This window comes from Bemisia tabaci, chromosome 1 (assembly GCF_918797505.1).
Source record: "Bemisia tabaci chromosome 1, PGI_BMITA_v3".
Classification (NCBI taxonomy): Eukaryota; Metazoa; Arthropoda; class Insecta; order Hemiptera; family Aleyrodidae; genus Bemisia; species Bemisia tabaci.
The window spans coordinates 70,599,372-70,614,787 of NC_092793.1; the positions used below are offsets into that span (position 1 = coordinate 70,599,372).

Sequence of the window (15,416 nt, forward strand, 5' to 3'; positions counted from 1 at the left end):
CTCACCGATGAACATTCGTAAAAGCTCCTTTTCCGAGGAACCTGACTCTGCTTCCTATTTGGCACAAGCTGATTTTTAAGAACTTCTTTAAGTCTCATTTTAAGGCGATACCTTTTCTTGGGTATTTAATTTGGTTCTGAAAAGTATGTTTTGATGGTTAGCAGTTAAAAAAAAAACCGACGTTGAACCAATGTGTTGTACCATTTATATTTATACCCTATTATTGCGGCCATGGCTACTATTAAATTAAGTTTGCACTGATTCCTACCTCAGTATTGTTGCATGCGCATTGTTTTTTATTTTAATTTTAGCTTTTGTTCCAGTTGAGAATGGGCAGATAAATAGACCGAAACGTTGCATTTATTCACTCTATTCCCAGCCTTGTAAACCCATTTATCATGTATTTTATCGTTACTATTAAATCAAGAGTTCAAATCAGCTAAGACTAATTTGGGAATGTTGACGACATTGTTTTTGAGTTCGGAAAAATTAAAAGCATGAGTCCGAATTGCAAGAGGCTCCTGCAGAAACTGGCAAGATGAAGCCTCTCTTGCATAAAAATGAAACGAATTGCACTCAGAACGTACACTAATGTACTACGCGAATAGGAATATGTATCATTAAAAAAAAAGACAATCCCAGCGGAGTAACATGATATTTTAACAGGAGCGGCGGGCGGAAGGGGTGGGGCGGGGGCCGAAGCGAGCGCGCGGGGACATGAGTCGCATCGGCCGCCATTGAAAAATGACATAAAAAAATCGTGGCTCTCTATAAAATTTATCACGTGATAGTTTTAAGAAAAGGGGATCAGCTTTGAGACGTGGTCGCAATATGCCGCACTGTGCCCTCACGTGGGATAAATTTATCTGCGCTTCATATCACTACACATTACGATTCATCATCAAAACCGTATAGGCGGCAATTTCAGTATGCGCGGATATCAAGTCCGCAACTCATCCGAGGTTTATTTTCAGCTCATGAGAGGACCTTAATATAATTTTTTTAAAAATTTTTTTTATTTATTTTTTAATTTTTTTTTTTTGCCTCCTCATGTTTTCATCCGAATTTCATCGGTGACTGACGCGAGGGAGTCTCAATTGCGCGTTCCCTACATCATTAAAATATTTAATACTGTCTTCAAAATTAAAAACGTTTTTTTAAAAGAATTTCTACTCGAACGAAGTAAAACGCGCAGCCATCGAAAAAATTGAAATTCTCTTTTTTCGAGGAAATTTTACGATGATTTAACAAATTGCGTTGCCGCAACTGCAGCTGTACATTTTTAATTCTTATGTAAAGCCATCAATGTGTTTTATCCATTTAACCTGATCCTAAAGTAAATTAAGTTTGAACAATAAAGTTGGGAAACTCCTATTTTTGGTCTCGCGTTTAGAGTTTGATGTTTTCTTCGGCAAGAATGTCTTAATGACAGAAATCACAAAATTGTTCATTACCATATTCGAGCATTGGTCTCTTCAATGAGATACATCTCGCTCAAAGTGAAGAATCGACTCTAACACTGTAACGCCATTGTTCACATTCACCGAACTAAAAAAGGAACTATTTATTTGAATGGAACTATCCTGGAATGGAAAGATGCGCACTGAGAGCTCTTAAGTTGATTCGTAAAATTCGCGCGTGTGACTACAACGGTACATCTCCAAGCCCCAACTAATCCCCGCATAACCCTGCCAAATCGAAAGGTCCCATTTAAAAATCCAGTGGAGATGAAATGAAGTGAGGACATAGTTTTCTATATAATTTAATTAAATCAAATACTTGAATATCTTGTCGCATAATAATTATCGAGTATCGGATTTAAATTGGAATGTTTAACGAATGTAGAGGAAATATTTATGGATGTTGCGTCGGAGATAAGGACGAAGAAGCAAGAGAGGGGGGTTGGAGAGCAGAGAGGACGGCAGGGGAGGGCTTGTCACTTTTAATGATCTGGAAAGAAAGCAAGAAAATCGGGCGTAAAAAAAGAGGAGAGAAAAAATCGGGAGGTAATTTAAGAGAATTTATTTTCTACGGAGTCAACCGCAATGTTTTACACCTTAGCCAACGTCCAATAAACAGGACTGAGCCGCAGTCGCGAGCGAGGGGGTGGGGAGGGGGACCGGTCGTGCCCGGACTGGTCGCCAGGGAATTCGGTGCTCCGGGTCCTAAAACGACCCCGGAGTCGGGACTGGGGACCTCCGCGGTTTGATTAATTATTTTGTCAGTAAAGTCCGCGTGTAACAGATGTATGTAACGACGAAAAACAGTTGCTCATAAATATTCCGGGCCCGAAACCCACTCGCGTTTGTTCCCCGTGTCCACCTTGTCCACTCCTGGTTGCTGTCGCTGTTCTGGTTGCAGTCCGCTGGACAGTCGCGGGTCGGACGGACGCGACGCGATGCGACGGACAGCGCGCCCGATGGGGCCCGACCACCGCCGCACAGTGAATCCAGTCAATTGGAGAGGTCGGACAAAATTTCGAGACTTTAAACTCCGTTCATACACAACTTTGAGGCTCTAAAAGTGGTTCCATGGGTTTCCTCGTGCAATTTTCTTCCAGAAGCGCCCCTTGAAAGTTAAAATGTGGCGAAATAAACAACAAAATTTGCAGTTTTAGTCAAAAATTTCATGTCCAACCTCTCGGATTGACAAGATCCATTGTGCGGCGAGGAGGCGAAGGAGAGGGAGTGGAGGCGGAGGGGAGGGAGAGGAGGCGGGCGTAGAGCAGCTATAAATACTCCTTCGCCGCTTGAATAAATTAACCTCACAAAAACAATGAAGTTGTAAACTAAGGTGTAGGATTAGGATTTTTCCCTCGGCCGCGCGCCCAAAAATTCGCGACGCGAGTAAATGAGGCGATTCTCGGTAAAACAGCGTATGAGACTGCCAACGCTGCTAAGATTTCGCAACGTAGTTCTCTAGATTTAAGTAACTTATCCGACTGTTCTGCTGAGAATTTTTCCCTGAATCTGCTCCGAGTTTTGTCCGACTATTGTAAAGTTACATGTCGACTGTGAGTGAATTTTATCTACCGAAAACGTTGTAAAAAATTCCACAATTTTGGCAGCATTGCAATCCTCATATGAGGACTTATCTGTAACAATAGTGGATGTGAAAAATTACCTTTTCGAAACACTCTTAAAAAACTGTTTTGTTCACACAAAAATTTAATATGTTCGGCTCTGGCATAATGTACAGATCTCGAAGATCACATCTCAAGTATTTTCTCAAAATTTTCTCGATGCCAAAACGGTTTTTTGAATGTGTATCGAAAAGGTAATTTTTCACATCCGCTATTGTTACAGATAAGTCCTCATATGCCCTTTTAGTCTGAAAAAGTCCTTATATATACGATTCGGCCTCTGCTACTCCTCTACAGCGCAGAGCCAGTAGTAATATATCCGTTCGAAAGTTGGATAAACGAAGCTCGCCGATTGGCTCTCGCTCTCCTCAGCGCGCGTATTATTAGCGCTGAAAGCATTAAATTTAGGAGCTCCATACAGTGTAGAGAAAATGGCGGTTTCGGGATGAAGTTGCTAGATTCACTGAAATATCCGACACGCAATGGAGCATGCCACGAGAGTATTCGATGATACCTGACATCGTTGTGAGCGGGGCAAGTCGTTGAGTCAGCGAGAAGCACTCGGAATTCGCGGCTTGTGGCTTGCGTGCGTTTCAGTCGTTGGAGCGGCGAAGATGGTGGCCACGCGTTGCCGTTTGCACCCTGGGAAGTTGGGAATGAACGCGGGAATAACGCCAATCCTAGCGAAACTTGGCAGTCCTGGGAGGGCGCGAGAGGCAGGAATATTTCATGGGGCTTATCGCCTCCTGTATCTTCGTTATCAGTCGCGATTAAGGGTTGAAAAAGGGGGCAGGGAGGGAGGAGCCTCTCTCACCCTTATATCTCCACCCGTGAACCGTGTACAATTGGATTAGTTACCTGCGGAATGTAAATGGAGCGCTCGAACCACGAGCCGTGGTTCTGCTTTTGACATTATAATGGCCGGCCCTCGGCACAAAATTTGAAGATTTAATTGAAGCTTGGGTGGTGGAATATGCTTACACTGAAAATGAATATAATATAAGATTGATTTTCAATTCCGCTTGATCTCAAGAAATACGCACATTTGTGGCTGAACTTATTCATAAATACTTTACAAAGAAAACTGTCTCGTGTCATTATCACCGTCCACCCCATTTCTGAAATTTTCTGTCGCTGGTGGAAATTTCCAGGAACATAGATGGGTCTTTTGTTTTTCCTCTTCTTTTACCCCCATTTGTTGGATGGTATGGACATTTTAAATTAATTTTGGTAGCACCATAACTCAAGTAGGGGTAGTACCGCAACACGAGGACGGTAGTAACCTAGTTTGTTTGGGCACGACCACAAATAATTGGGCTACTAACATAATTAATTGGAAATTTCCAAGTTGGGACTTAATCTCTACCTCTTTTTTTGCGTATCCTAAGATTCAAAATTGACCTAAGATTAAAAATGTGATCGTCAGCGCCAGATTAAGCACGCATATACACGGATGATCGTTTGAGCTGAAAATGATCGATTTCCGCAAACAAAAGGAAGCACTTAATCAACATCTTAATAAAACAATGTTACGATGAGAAAACTGCCGCAAATTTATAGCATTATTGAGAAAAAAAAACCCCGAAGAAACTGATGAATGATAAAATTATAGATAAATAAAAACAAAAAAAACAGCAAAGCCTGATAAATAATGTGGCAAAATTCATACACCTGTGTTCGCAACTCGAGAGATCGCTAATCTACGTTTCGATTGACTCCCCAAGTATTGTTTAACAGGCTTGATCAATACAAAAAAAACCTAAAATAAATGGAATCTAATAAAATTTGATTATCTCGATAAGATCTCGAGCAGATGAGCTCGGTGAAAGCAGTCAAGAAGATTTATGAGGGGGTATCAAAACAATGGAATGCCGAATGTCGATATAAACGCATTTTTCGATCGTAAAAAAATTTGACGGGAGTCCGAGGTTTCCTCGCTGTCAAGGAATCAAAATGCTCACACGCACATATCGACCCTTTTTTTTCGATGGTCGTTAAGGTCCACACGGAGCGAATGGCCACGCTCCTGTTTCGTATCACAATGGTCCGCTCAACTCGGGTGTGAAACAGAAATGGGAATAAAACTTTAACTCTCTACTGTATAAAAACACACTCACGCCTACAGAAGGGGTAAGGAATTCAAAAAATTAAAATGATAGTATTTAAGGGTTTGGCTAAGCTGTATAATATTACATTTTTGTTACGTGAAAGAATAAATAGTTATGAAAAAGCATACAAATAAACTGTAAAAGTAGAATTAACATACTCGAAAATATGCTTACATACCATCCTTACCTCCCTTAAAAATATAGTAGGTTGAAAATTTACTGTGAGAACTGAAGAAGGAGGAGGAAGAAGAGAAGAAACCAAACACAACAAAAATAATTATAATAATAATTATGAAAACGACAACAATTATGACGACGACGATGACAACACCAAGGAAAAAGAAAACAGGAAGGCTAGATGTACAGGAGAACAATATTACAGAGAAGAGGAAGAATAAAGGGAAGAGAATATGACAAAAGAGAAAAATGAGAAAAGGGTAAAAAAAGAAAGTAAGCACAAAAGTAAGAAAAATGAGGAACAGAGGAAGAGGAGGGAGAGGAGTGAGAAAAAAAGAGAATGAATGGAGTCAAAGATAGGAAATAAATATGGTACAGTCTCATTCATGAAAGTTATGCGATTCCACGTATCTCTCCTAATTCTATTAGAGCTAAGAATTTTCTCTCGTCCAGAAAAATCGAGCATCTGAGTGGAACTCAAACTATAGCATACTGTGGAAATACTCTATTTCAATCTTTACCTTCGACAAAGATGCGGTGTGGGGGATTCGCGAAGTGCCCTTCAAAAGCTCCACTAACCTTTCCGTAGTTGGTACGAAAAAGACAAGAGAAGGATGCGGGAATTTATGGGCCAAGCGGAGACCAAAGGAATAAGGGACCCGCGGGAGGAGCGGGGGAGGGGGTAATTGTGATCGAGTAGTTGTTTCCACTTTCCAGCAAATGATCAAGTATTGTATTCAAAGCAACCAACGGAGGCATTCATCATCGTAACCTAAGTGTTGAGCGCTTCCAGTCGAGGTTGCTAAAGGTCTCTCGAGCTCGGCTCGTACGGAAAGGGGCGTACTTGTCGAGGAGCTGAGACCCAGATTGGCAACATGTTTTGTCTCCGGAGCCCCCATTCTTTGTCCTGTGCATTCGTCCTCGTCGCGTGCTAAGCGATGCTGCTTTTCTTGAGACTTCATTTTTTTAAATTATTTTCCTTCGGTACATCATGAAACTCAAGAGAGGGAATAAATACTGCCGCGCTGAGAAAGAACGCCGTATGAGCCTTCAGACGTCTCCTCCGATAAAAACCGAATTTACTGGGAAAATTGCGGGTATTATTTTCCAAAATTTTCAGACAGTTTTGTACGCATTTTAATCTAAATATCTGAAAATTTCAAGGGAAAATATGCATGAATGTTGTCAAAAATACATGTTTTATCAAGGGAAATTTGGCAACTCTCGAATGGTCATACGGCGTTCTTCCTTAGCACGGTAGAATAGCTCGAGAACGACGAAAAACCTCGTAGAGAATGAGTTGATTTTTCTCATTCCTCAAGTCAAGTCCCCTTTACTCCTGCCATTTGTACAATATTAGAGAGACTTAGAAGCACTATTTCGACCAAATCACGACGTTGATCGATGAGAAAAAATAAAAGTCAAATAAAATAAAAAATACGCGACTAAAAAAAAATCAGTGATTCGTCATGATGAGAGCTTCAAGAAATATCGCAAATTTGGACCGTTCGGTAAAACTTTCTGAGATTACCCTTTTGTTAATTTTTCATAATTTAAAAGTGGTTACCCGAATCAATTCCATCGCGATTTCTACTATGTACTGTATTAAGGGTAATGGTGGAGATCGATATTTTTCATGGATTTAAATGGAGGAATACAGTGTTGCTAACTCTCAAGAATCGCCACTGCTTAGTATTATTATTTCGACACGGGGATCCCATGTTGCCTACGTCACGAAATGAAGGCGGAAATTGCAGGTAACATCGTAGATCAATATTCATCTGCGTCAAGAAGAGGAAAAACTCTGAATATTCGAATGACCGTGCGAATATCCGACCAAAACTGACCCGACCACATAATCGTCACAAATCGAGGTGTCATAATTGATGCGACAAAACCTTGTGTAATGCACCGTGTTTGCATGCACTGCACGTGAGCGATGCCGCGGGTGCAGCCACTGGCTCAAAGCGCCCTTTATTCGTAAGCTCCATTTCGCGTGAGCCCTGAGAAGTATGGAGATCTACGAGCACCAGAGCTCATCTCAACGAGCAGTTGCGCTCAACGACGCATCCCGCAGTGCGGAAGCTCATTTGACTGGCCAAAACGCGAGCGCATCAAAATGCCTAATTAACAATCGAGTTTGATTCCATTCCTCGACGGAACAATATTAGCTAGGCGATGGCCTCGAGGCCCGTGCGCACACCTCCGATTTCACACTTTCACCTACCCGCGGCAGAGGTGCTTAGGAGGTGTGAAGACATTTCTCCTTCCAAAATCGGTCTTCGGCTCAAACTGACCAAAGCCGGGATTCCCACGACTGACGCAATTACGCTAATTGGACGCAACGCATCTAACAGCTGTGTAGTAAAACCAGGCCTACCATTTTCTGGAGCTAGTCACTACGCTGCCGTGCTAAGGAAGAACGCCGTATGAGCATTCGAGAGTTGCCAAATTTTCTTCCATAAAATGTTTATTTTTGAGGAAAGTTATGGAAATGTCCCTTTGAACTTTTCAGAAACTTTAGGTCAAATTGCGAGCAAAATTATCTAAAGAAATCAGAAGAAAATATTCATAAGTTTACCAGGAAATTTGTGTTTTATCCACGGAAATTTGGCAACGCTTGAAGGCTCATACGGCGTTTTTCCTTAGCACGGCAGTACGGCTCGCAGTCGTGCGTTTACGGTCAGTTGATGCTTTCAAGCGTAATCCGTAACGCGGGTTCAAGCCTTCAATCCCGTTTAATTATTGTAACATCGTCGTTTGGTGCAGTAAAAGTATGACTTTGAGCAGTAAACACTGCGGAGCAATGTAGCATCTTGCATGGATAGACGCAAGCAAGAAAAATGCTCTCATTGTTACAATTTTTCTTCCAATAATGAGCATCTGAAAATTTTCAATCACGTTTCCAACGCCCTTTAAATCTCTTCATCTAATCACATTTTTGGGATTAAGATGATTCGATGGACGCCATATTTCGTGTCAACGACATGCGATCCATTGCATCGATTAGTTCCATGGTTTCAGCTATTTGTCGTTTTTATCGAATTTTGAGATCACATTTCTATTGCCAAGAAACTAAAGAATTGTCTTACCAAAGAAACACAAATTCAACGTAATAATGGCAAATGCAGTCGTGATATCCTTTAAAAAAAACTCTGCCGTTATTAAGTTGAATTCGTTCGTCAAAGGTAAGTGCATTTTCCTGTATCCTGACAACAGGAATGCGATCTTAAAATATGATGAAAATTAAATGTGGCTGAAAACATGGAACTATTCAATGCAATATTTCGCATAACTTTATGGCACGAATTATGACGTCCATTGCATCACCTTAAGATATTGTTCTGAGGGGTATGGGCACAGCCTTATTTCACAGAGCGCGGTCAAAATTCCAGAAACAGATCCAGAATGTAGTTGAGACTATCGTGCTTCGTTTTTGTCTCTTCTTCCTCTAAATGTAGGTATTTGGATTATTATTGAAAATACTGGTGCGAATCAAAGAAGGGAGGCATCCAGGGATCGCAGATTGCAATATTTTCATGTGGAATTTTGAACGACCTTGGGACGGTAAAATGTATCAGAATTACCTAATGCTTATAGGAGTCCGGAATGCATAATCCGAGTGCACTGTAAAGATATCTTACTATCCACCCAAGCTGCCAAACTTAAGCAGAATCGAGGCGGGTTTCGATATCCGTCAACAGTTGTCTGATGTGAAAAGTACAAATAATGATTAGAAAAGAAGCCTCAGAGATGGATCGAAGTTGAACAGAGATAGATGTATAAAATCTCAGCAGTGCTTTTTGAATCTCGAAACTTTAAAATATCCTCGGTTAATTGAAGCCCGTTTGTTTTCAAGCACCGAGGATAAATCTGTCATGCTCAATTTGACAACCCGACAACAGAATATTTAGACCTATTAGACGCGCCGTGTTATTAGGGGCGTGCAGAAGGCATGGACAGGTATCATTCTCAATCCTCAAGTTATCCGTAGGGATGAAAGGTTTGCGCACTTTGGCAATGGCCGTTAAGCGTCTAAAAACGAAAATTCAACCACGAATTAATGAAACTTACGTCTTTATTCTAATTCCATATCATTACAAGCCCAGTCACGGCGGAATCTGCACTTGTCGGATGAGGCATCAGAAATCTGTTTTTTCTTGCTACCACACTGCCGTGCTAAGGAAGAACGCCGTATGAACCGTCAAGCGTTGCCAAATTTCCCTTGATAAAACACGAACTTCTTGGTCAACTTATGAATATTTTTCTCTCAATTTTTCGGAAAATTTTGCTCGCAATTCCACCGAAAAGCCCTGAAAATTTCAAGGGAAAATATTCATAAGTTTCCTCGGAAAAGAACATTTTCTCGAAGGATATTTGGCAACTCTCGAATGTTCATACGGCGTTCTTCCTTAGCACGGCAGACATGGCTTGGATCTCAGACTACGTGGGATAGGTCGCTATGAAAGGGCTTTGAGGAGTCTCTTCAACGGGAGCATTAGGCGCCTGTTGAGGAGGCGGATGAGGGCTTCTTGCAAACAGTATAATTGAATACCGTACTCCGATTCGTCCAACGTATCATTTTCACGTGCACATACCTACAAACTAACCCGAGTTGCCTGTTGGACGAATTTGAGTTATCAGTATTTCAGTGTCCTCCAATAGATGTATTTTCGATCCGGCACCGTCTCTCGCAAATGAACCCGATCAAAATAAAGTCGGAATGCAACTTCGGTTCGATAAAAGAGGCCGAACCAGTGATTTTTGCTCCTGGAGAGGGAAGTGACTTCCTTAAATTATTATCATAAACTGATGCTTTGCTGTCATTTCTCAGGGATAATGAGCGATGGCAGCTCACGAGACGATAAAGCACGGCATTTATTTCGAGAAATGACAACACGGCGTCAACAGCATGGCGGCACAGACTATGGGAAATATAGAGGAATTAGCCCAACATACCTCGTCGCTGACTGTGTGAGCGCCGATGGCCATTAATGATGGAAGCATCTACTGTACAAGTAGCAGTGGATTTTACGGAAATTCCACAACTTACACGCTTGGGAATGTAATGGGCATGATGTCACACGTTACTGTAAAAAGTGTTCGGGGGAATCACCTATTAAAGTCCTTTTTACTTACAAAGACATTTTTTTTTGAAAAATGTTTGAGGTGCCTACCAAGGATAATCCTTTCTGCGATTGAATCGCATAGCGGAAGGGGACCATGCGAGTACAGTATTTTGAAGATCACCTAATGTCATTTTGGCTAAACAAAAAAACAATATGAGAACAGTAATAAAATCTTAAAAAATTTAAGTAGAAAAACAACACGGAAAAGGGAGAGCATGGGGTTGTTGGATGATAGGGTATGGACATTTCGAAATAATTGTAGTTGTATCCAATAAAATAGGTTACTAACACAAATGTTAAAATATTAACCGAACTTGAGTTGTGGTATTACCACAATTAATTTTAAATGTCCATATCATCCAACAATTTGGGATGGTACAACAACTTTAGGGGATTACCCGTGACCTTTTTTCCCCGTGAAAAACTTATTGCCATTCTAAGCATGTTTATAGACAAAGATTAAAGAAAATCACTATTTTACAATACTGTAATTGCGTCATGGTTCTCTCCTGCTAAATACGATCCATAAGATGAAGCTTGGACGTGGGAGCAATCAATGAAAAATTCAGGACGAAGGTAGAACTTTTGGGCAGTGCGGAAAACGAATCACAATGGCGCGCATATTAAACGACGGGGAGCTAATTTTGGACGATAATTAGCCTCTGCGGGTATTAACGTAATGCAGTGGCCAGCAAATGGACATGGGACACAACTCGCTTGAACACAGTGGCTCCGCGCCAAGAACAGCGTAACCCTATCATTGACTCAACGAAGGACCGCGGTTTTTGCTCGCGCCATGCCACCGAACACACCACACTCATCGATTACATACACTCAACAGAAACAGGAAATTTGTTTCCTGTCTTTTCGCCATGCTCCTCCTGCCTTGGGTTCTGCACTGGACTGCTCCGACGGCGGCTACGCGACGTGAAATGCTGCCGTGATAGGTAAAAACGCCGTAAAAACATTCGAATGTTGCCAAATTCCTTCTTTGAAAATATTTATTCTTAAGGAAAGTTTTGAATATTTTTTCTCGAAATTTTCAGACACTTCAGATCAAATTGCGAACGGAATCCTGTAAAAATCGGAGGTGAAATTTCTCACAAATTTTCCTGAAAATTCGTGTTACGTCAGAAGAAATCAGGCAACGCCTGAAGGCTCATACGGCGTTCTTACTTAGCGCGGCAGATATGTGCTCGGAGATTCGAAATCACTCGAGCCGACACGCTTTTCGCCGGTTTCGACATTTATGCAGGTTTGGATATTCCCGGTGGAATCCAAAATTCCGCGCTTACAACATGGCGGGCACGATTGCACCAGCGCTTGCATGCATTTTGACCTCGTCATCCTGCACGCTGTCTGATTTGCCGTGCCCTTGCCACCAAATAGCAATTAAACATAGGGGATCTAGGACGCCTCTTTGAAATAACTAAAATATGGTTTTATACAAGGAGATCTCCCGTTGATCCAATGAGAATCCTTGTCCAGGAATTCTTGATTGGAATTTTTATTGGTTCGATAGAAAATTGTTTTTCGTTGCACATGCTATGAGGATCATAACCTCTTTATATAGGAGTTTCCTTAGCAACTGATTATGCTTAAAAAAACAACTCGGATTTTCGGATAGTCCCAATCACAGAGAGGAGGCTTGTATTTTTACGTTTTTTTTTTTTTTTTTTTTTTTTTTTCTTCTCAGAAAAGGATGCTGCAATTACGGGTGATTCGTAAACTCGAAAGCTCGGAGACCAATTAAAGGACCTTGGCTGCTCCGGATAATAAGGACACGCATTCGTGCGACGCCAACGAGTACACGCGAAAGACGCACAAAGCAGCGGGACGCCAGCTAATAAGGACTGAAAAATGAATAAACCTGATATTTTCACCGTATGGACAGGACTTTTAGTGCATCTCAAGACGCGGCGCCGCATCCTAAACCTTTCGTGGGCCACTCCGAGGGCCAAGGGAAGAAGAGAGAGAAAAAAAAGCCCGCGCTAATTAATTTACAGCGGTCGTAAAAAATGAGTTAACGTGTAATGGCTTAATTATACATAACTATATATACATTTATTTTATTTTGAAAGCAAGCCGGGCGCAGCACGGTAACCGTTCGGTGCTGGTTACAAGTTCATAAAAGCCGAGAAAAACCTCGCGTTTGGCAATAAATCAATAAACGCTGAGCAGTTTCCAGCTCCGTCCGCGGCAATGGTCGGCAGCGGTTACTCAGCGACGCTAAGGAAAAAACGCCCTATGAACATTCAGACGTTGCTCAATTTCACCTAATAAACTCGATTTTACTGAATATTTTTTGCATATTTTTCTGTTGATTTTTCACAAAATTTCATTCACAATTTAATTTAAAGTACCTGGAAAATTCAACGACAAATGACCATAATTTTATGTGAGAATAAGTAGTTTGCTAAGGAAAATTGGGCAATCTCCAAAATGTTCTGTATGGCGTTTTTTCTTAGCACGGCAGTGCTCCTTTACACAACTTGGGTCGTTTACGCTTCGGCTTCTTCCCAATTCAGTTCTATTTCGGTAGTGCGTATAAAACTACCGGGGAGCTTCTGGAAAAATTAATCCCGCTACTTGGAGCTCCTTGGCACAATCCCCTCAAACGCTTGGAATCATCAGTGCTTCTGGGATCTCCAGCACACGGTCGGACGGATTTAACCAGATTCAGCCTAAATCCATTCATTTGCCTTAATTTCACCCATATTCTGCTCGTTTACAGGAAGACAGAGCAAGATATCGTCTTGCGAAAACTATGAATTGCCGCGGTAGTTATACTACGTAGGAGTTGAGGAGGTCAGTTTAAGGAGATCCTCGACATACCATCCTGAAAAGGACAATTTTACAGAATTTTGAGTAAAATCCATCTGTATAGCTTTGAAAATAGACCTTGCAAGGTAATAATGATTTGCCTCTTAAAAAATAAAAAATACAGAAAAAAAAATTAGTGAATTTGACAAACTTTCAGGTGGATTTGAACCTACTGAAAATTTGTCAACACCTGCAACATTTTTGCTTTTGTACTTTTAATTTTTTGCAGTGACAAATCACTGTTATCTCTTACAAGAGTCAATTTCTGACGATACACTATTGAATTTTACTCGAGATTTATTCAAATTGTCCATTTTACGATGCTATATTAGAGTTCTCTTTAAAGTTTCCTCAATCACTGTGTAAACCGTACTCCTATGGAAAGGAACTGTTTAAGGAACGACTATTAATGCGGCCCTTGATGTTATATCGACGGTGAAACTACCAGACCACGTATCTCGTTTGCGGTGTTCAAAAATCTCCGCTCCCATTTTGTTTTTTTGAAGGAGAGCAGATCAGTATCCATTCTTGAAATTTTCACAGAGTTTTCCTCACACAGTGAGGAAGAAACATGGACGTTTTTAAGAATCAACGTTGAGTACTTTTGCATTTAAAAAATGAAGTGTGACAGAAAGTCTAAACGTCGCAAACCGAGATAGGTGGTCTGGTAGTTTCACCATGGATATCAACTTGCTTCTAATTCGAGTCAAAGATTAAAAAATAAAACTGGAGCTGAACTTACCATGTGAGGCAGCTGAGGCGTAAGGTGAATGCATTTGCTGGTGGTAATAGCGAGAGATTTGGTAGGGAGCACGGTAATCCCGAGGGCTGGGTTCGAGACCCGCGCCATGATGCGATACGAACAAGGAACTCATGTGCTCAACCACCGAAGAGGCCATGTTGTCGATGGCATCCTCGCCCCTACCCACGGAGGTAGTGTCGTACCAACTCCGATGAGTACTGGGCTCCGCACTTGTCATGTCCATTCCAACTGGAAAAAAAACAAAAAAAACGAGAAAATTACGCTCAGATTGTATTTCAGACAATGGAGAATTTGCATGCAAATTTTTTATTGCTTCATCTAAAAGTGCTTAAAGAGCTGATTTCATGGTATTTTTTATTATTTTTTTCTGATATGGGAAATAGAGTAAAAATACATTTAAAAGTAAGAAAATGCACCGCCTAGTGACGTCATCTGGCGACATTTCCCACTTAAACACACGTATTTTGGCAGATTAGATAATTTTGTTCTATCTTCTCCAACAAATTGGAGTAGAATGACCCATAACACTTTTTTTTTCATGTGACGAAAAATAAAATCGTGAAATACCTCTCAATTTTTCAGACACATGCAAGATATCCTTAGGCTTTCGAAGGTTCCAAGTCGATAAATCGATCGTTTAAATTGCGCCTAAAATGTTATTTTGCTCAGGCACACACTTCCTTCAGTAAAGTTTAATGTATTATACGACATACACTGCCAGGCACGGAAAGTTTCCTTCAGATAAAGTGTGGACATTGTCTACAGGATGAAGGACACACGAGAGACAAACGGTTTTCCAAACGCTATATAATGCTCTTAAAGCCACCTCCGTCAAGATCTGATACCAGCCTCCTGGAGGACTTCAAAAGAAATCTGTCTCTTGCAATGTTTCTAAGGCACGGTCCACGATTCATGAACGAAATATTCTGGTTCATGAATTGGGAATCATCCTGGTAGGTCCACAGATCAAACGAATCGCAACAAGCCATCTTCCGATCCGTCAGCGATTGACGGGTGAAATTGGAGCGAAATTACCAGAAACTCCACTCGGACGCCGACGCAATCAACAAATTAGAGCTGATTGGTCTTAAGGACAAAAATTATTCAAAGCGCAGGGCATAAATTTCGCAGAGGGCACTGGAGCCGAGAGCCCGAGACAGGCTGGCAGGCCAGCTCGACACTTTAACGATACCTGATTTATTGTGTTCGCGGTGGAGGTATTTTTTGAAGTGCTTTTTGAACGCTTCTTCGGTTTGATCGATGGAGGGGAGCGGGCATTAAACGCACTGCTTTATGAGAATCGGACGGGGATCCAAAACTACTGATTCGCCGTG

The 15,416-nt window shown here is 41.2% G+C and overlaps 1 protein-coding gene across 3 annotated transcripts in view; it reads right to left on the bottom strand.

Annotated features, from left to right (window-relative positions):
- LOC109033212 (GATA-binding factor C) overlaps positions 1-15,416 on the bottom strand; it is a 130,695-nt gene that overhangs the window by 100,384 nt on the left and 14,895 nt on the right. For all 3 annotated transcript variants that reach the window (XM_072306101.1, XM_072306102.1, XM_072306103.1), the window contains exon 2: positions 14,062-14,310. In XM_072306101.1, the coding sequence (XP_072162202.1) occupies positions 14,062-14,305 (244 nt within the window). In that variant the 5' untranslated portion in view covers positions 14,306-14,310. The remainder of the gene's footprint in view (positions 1-14,061; positions 14,311-15,416) is intronic.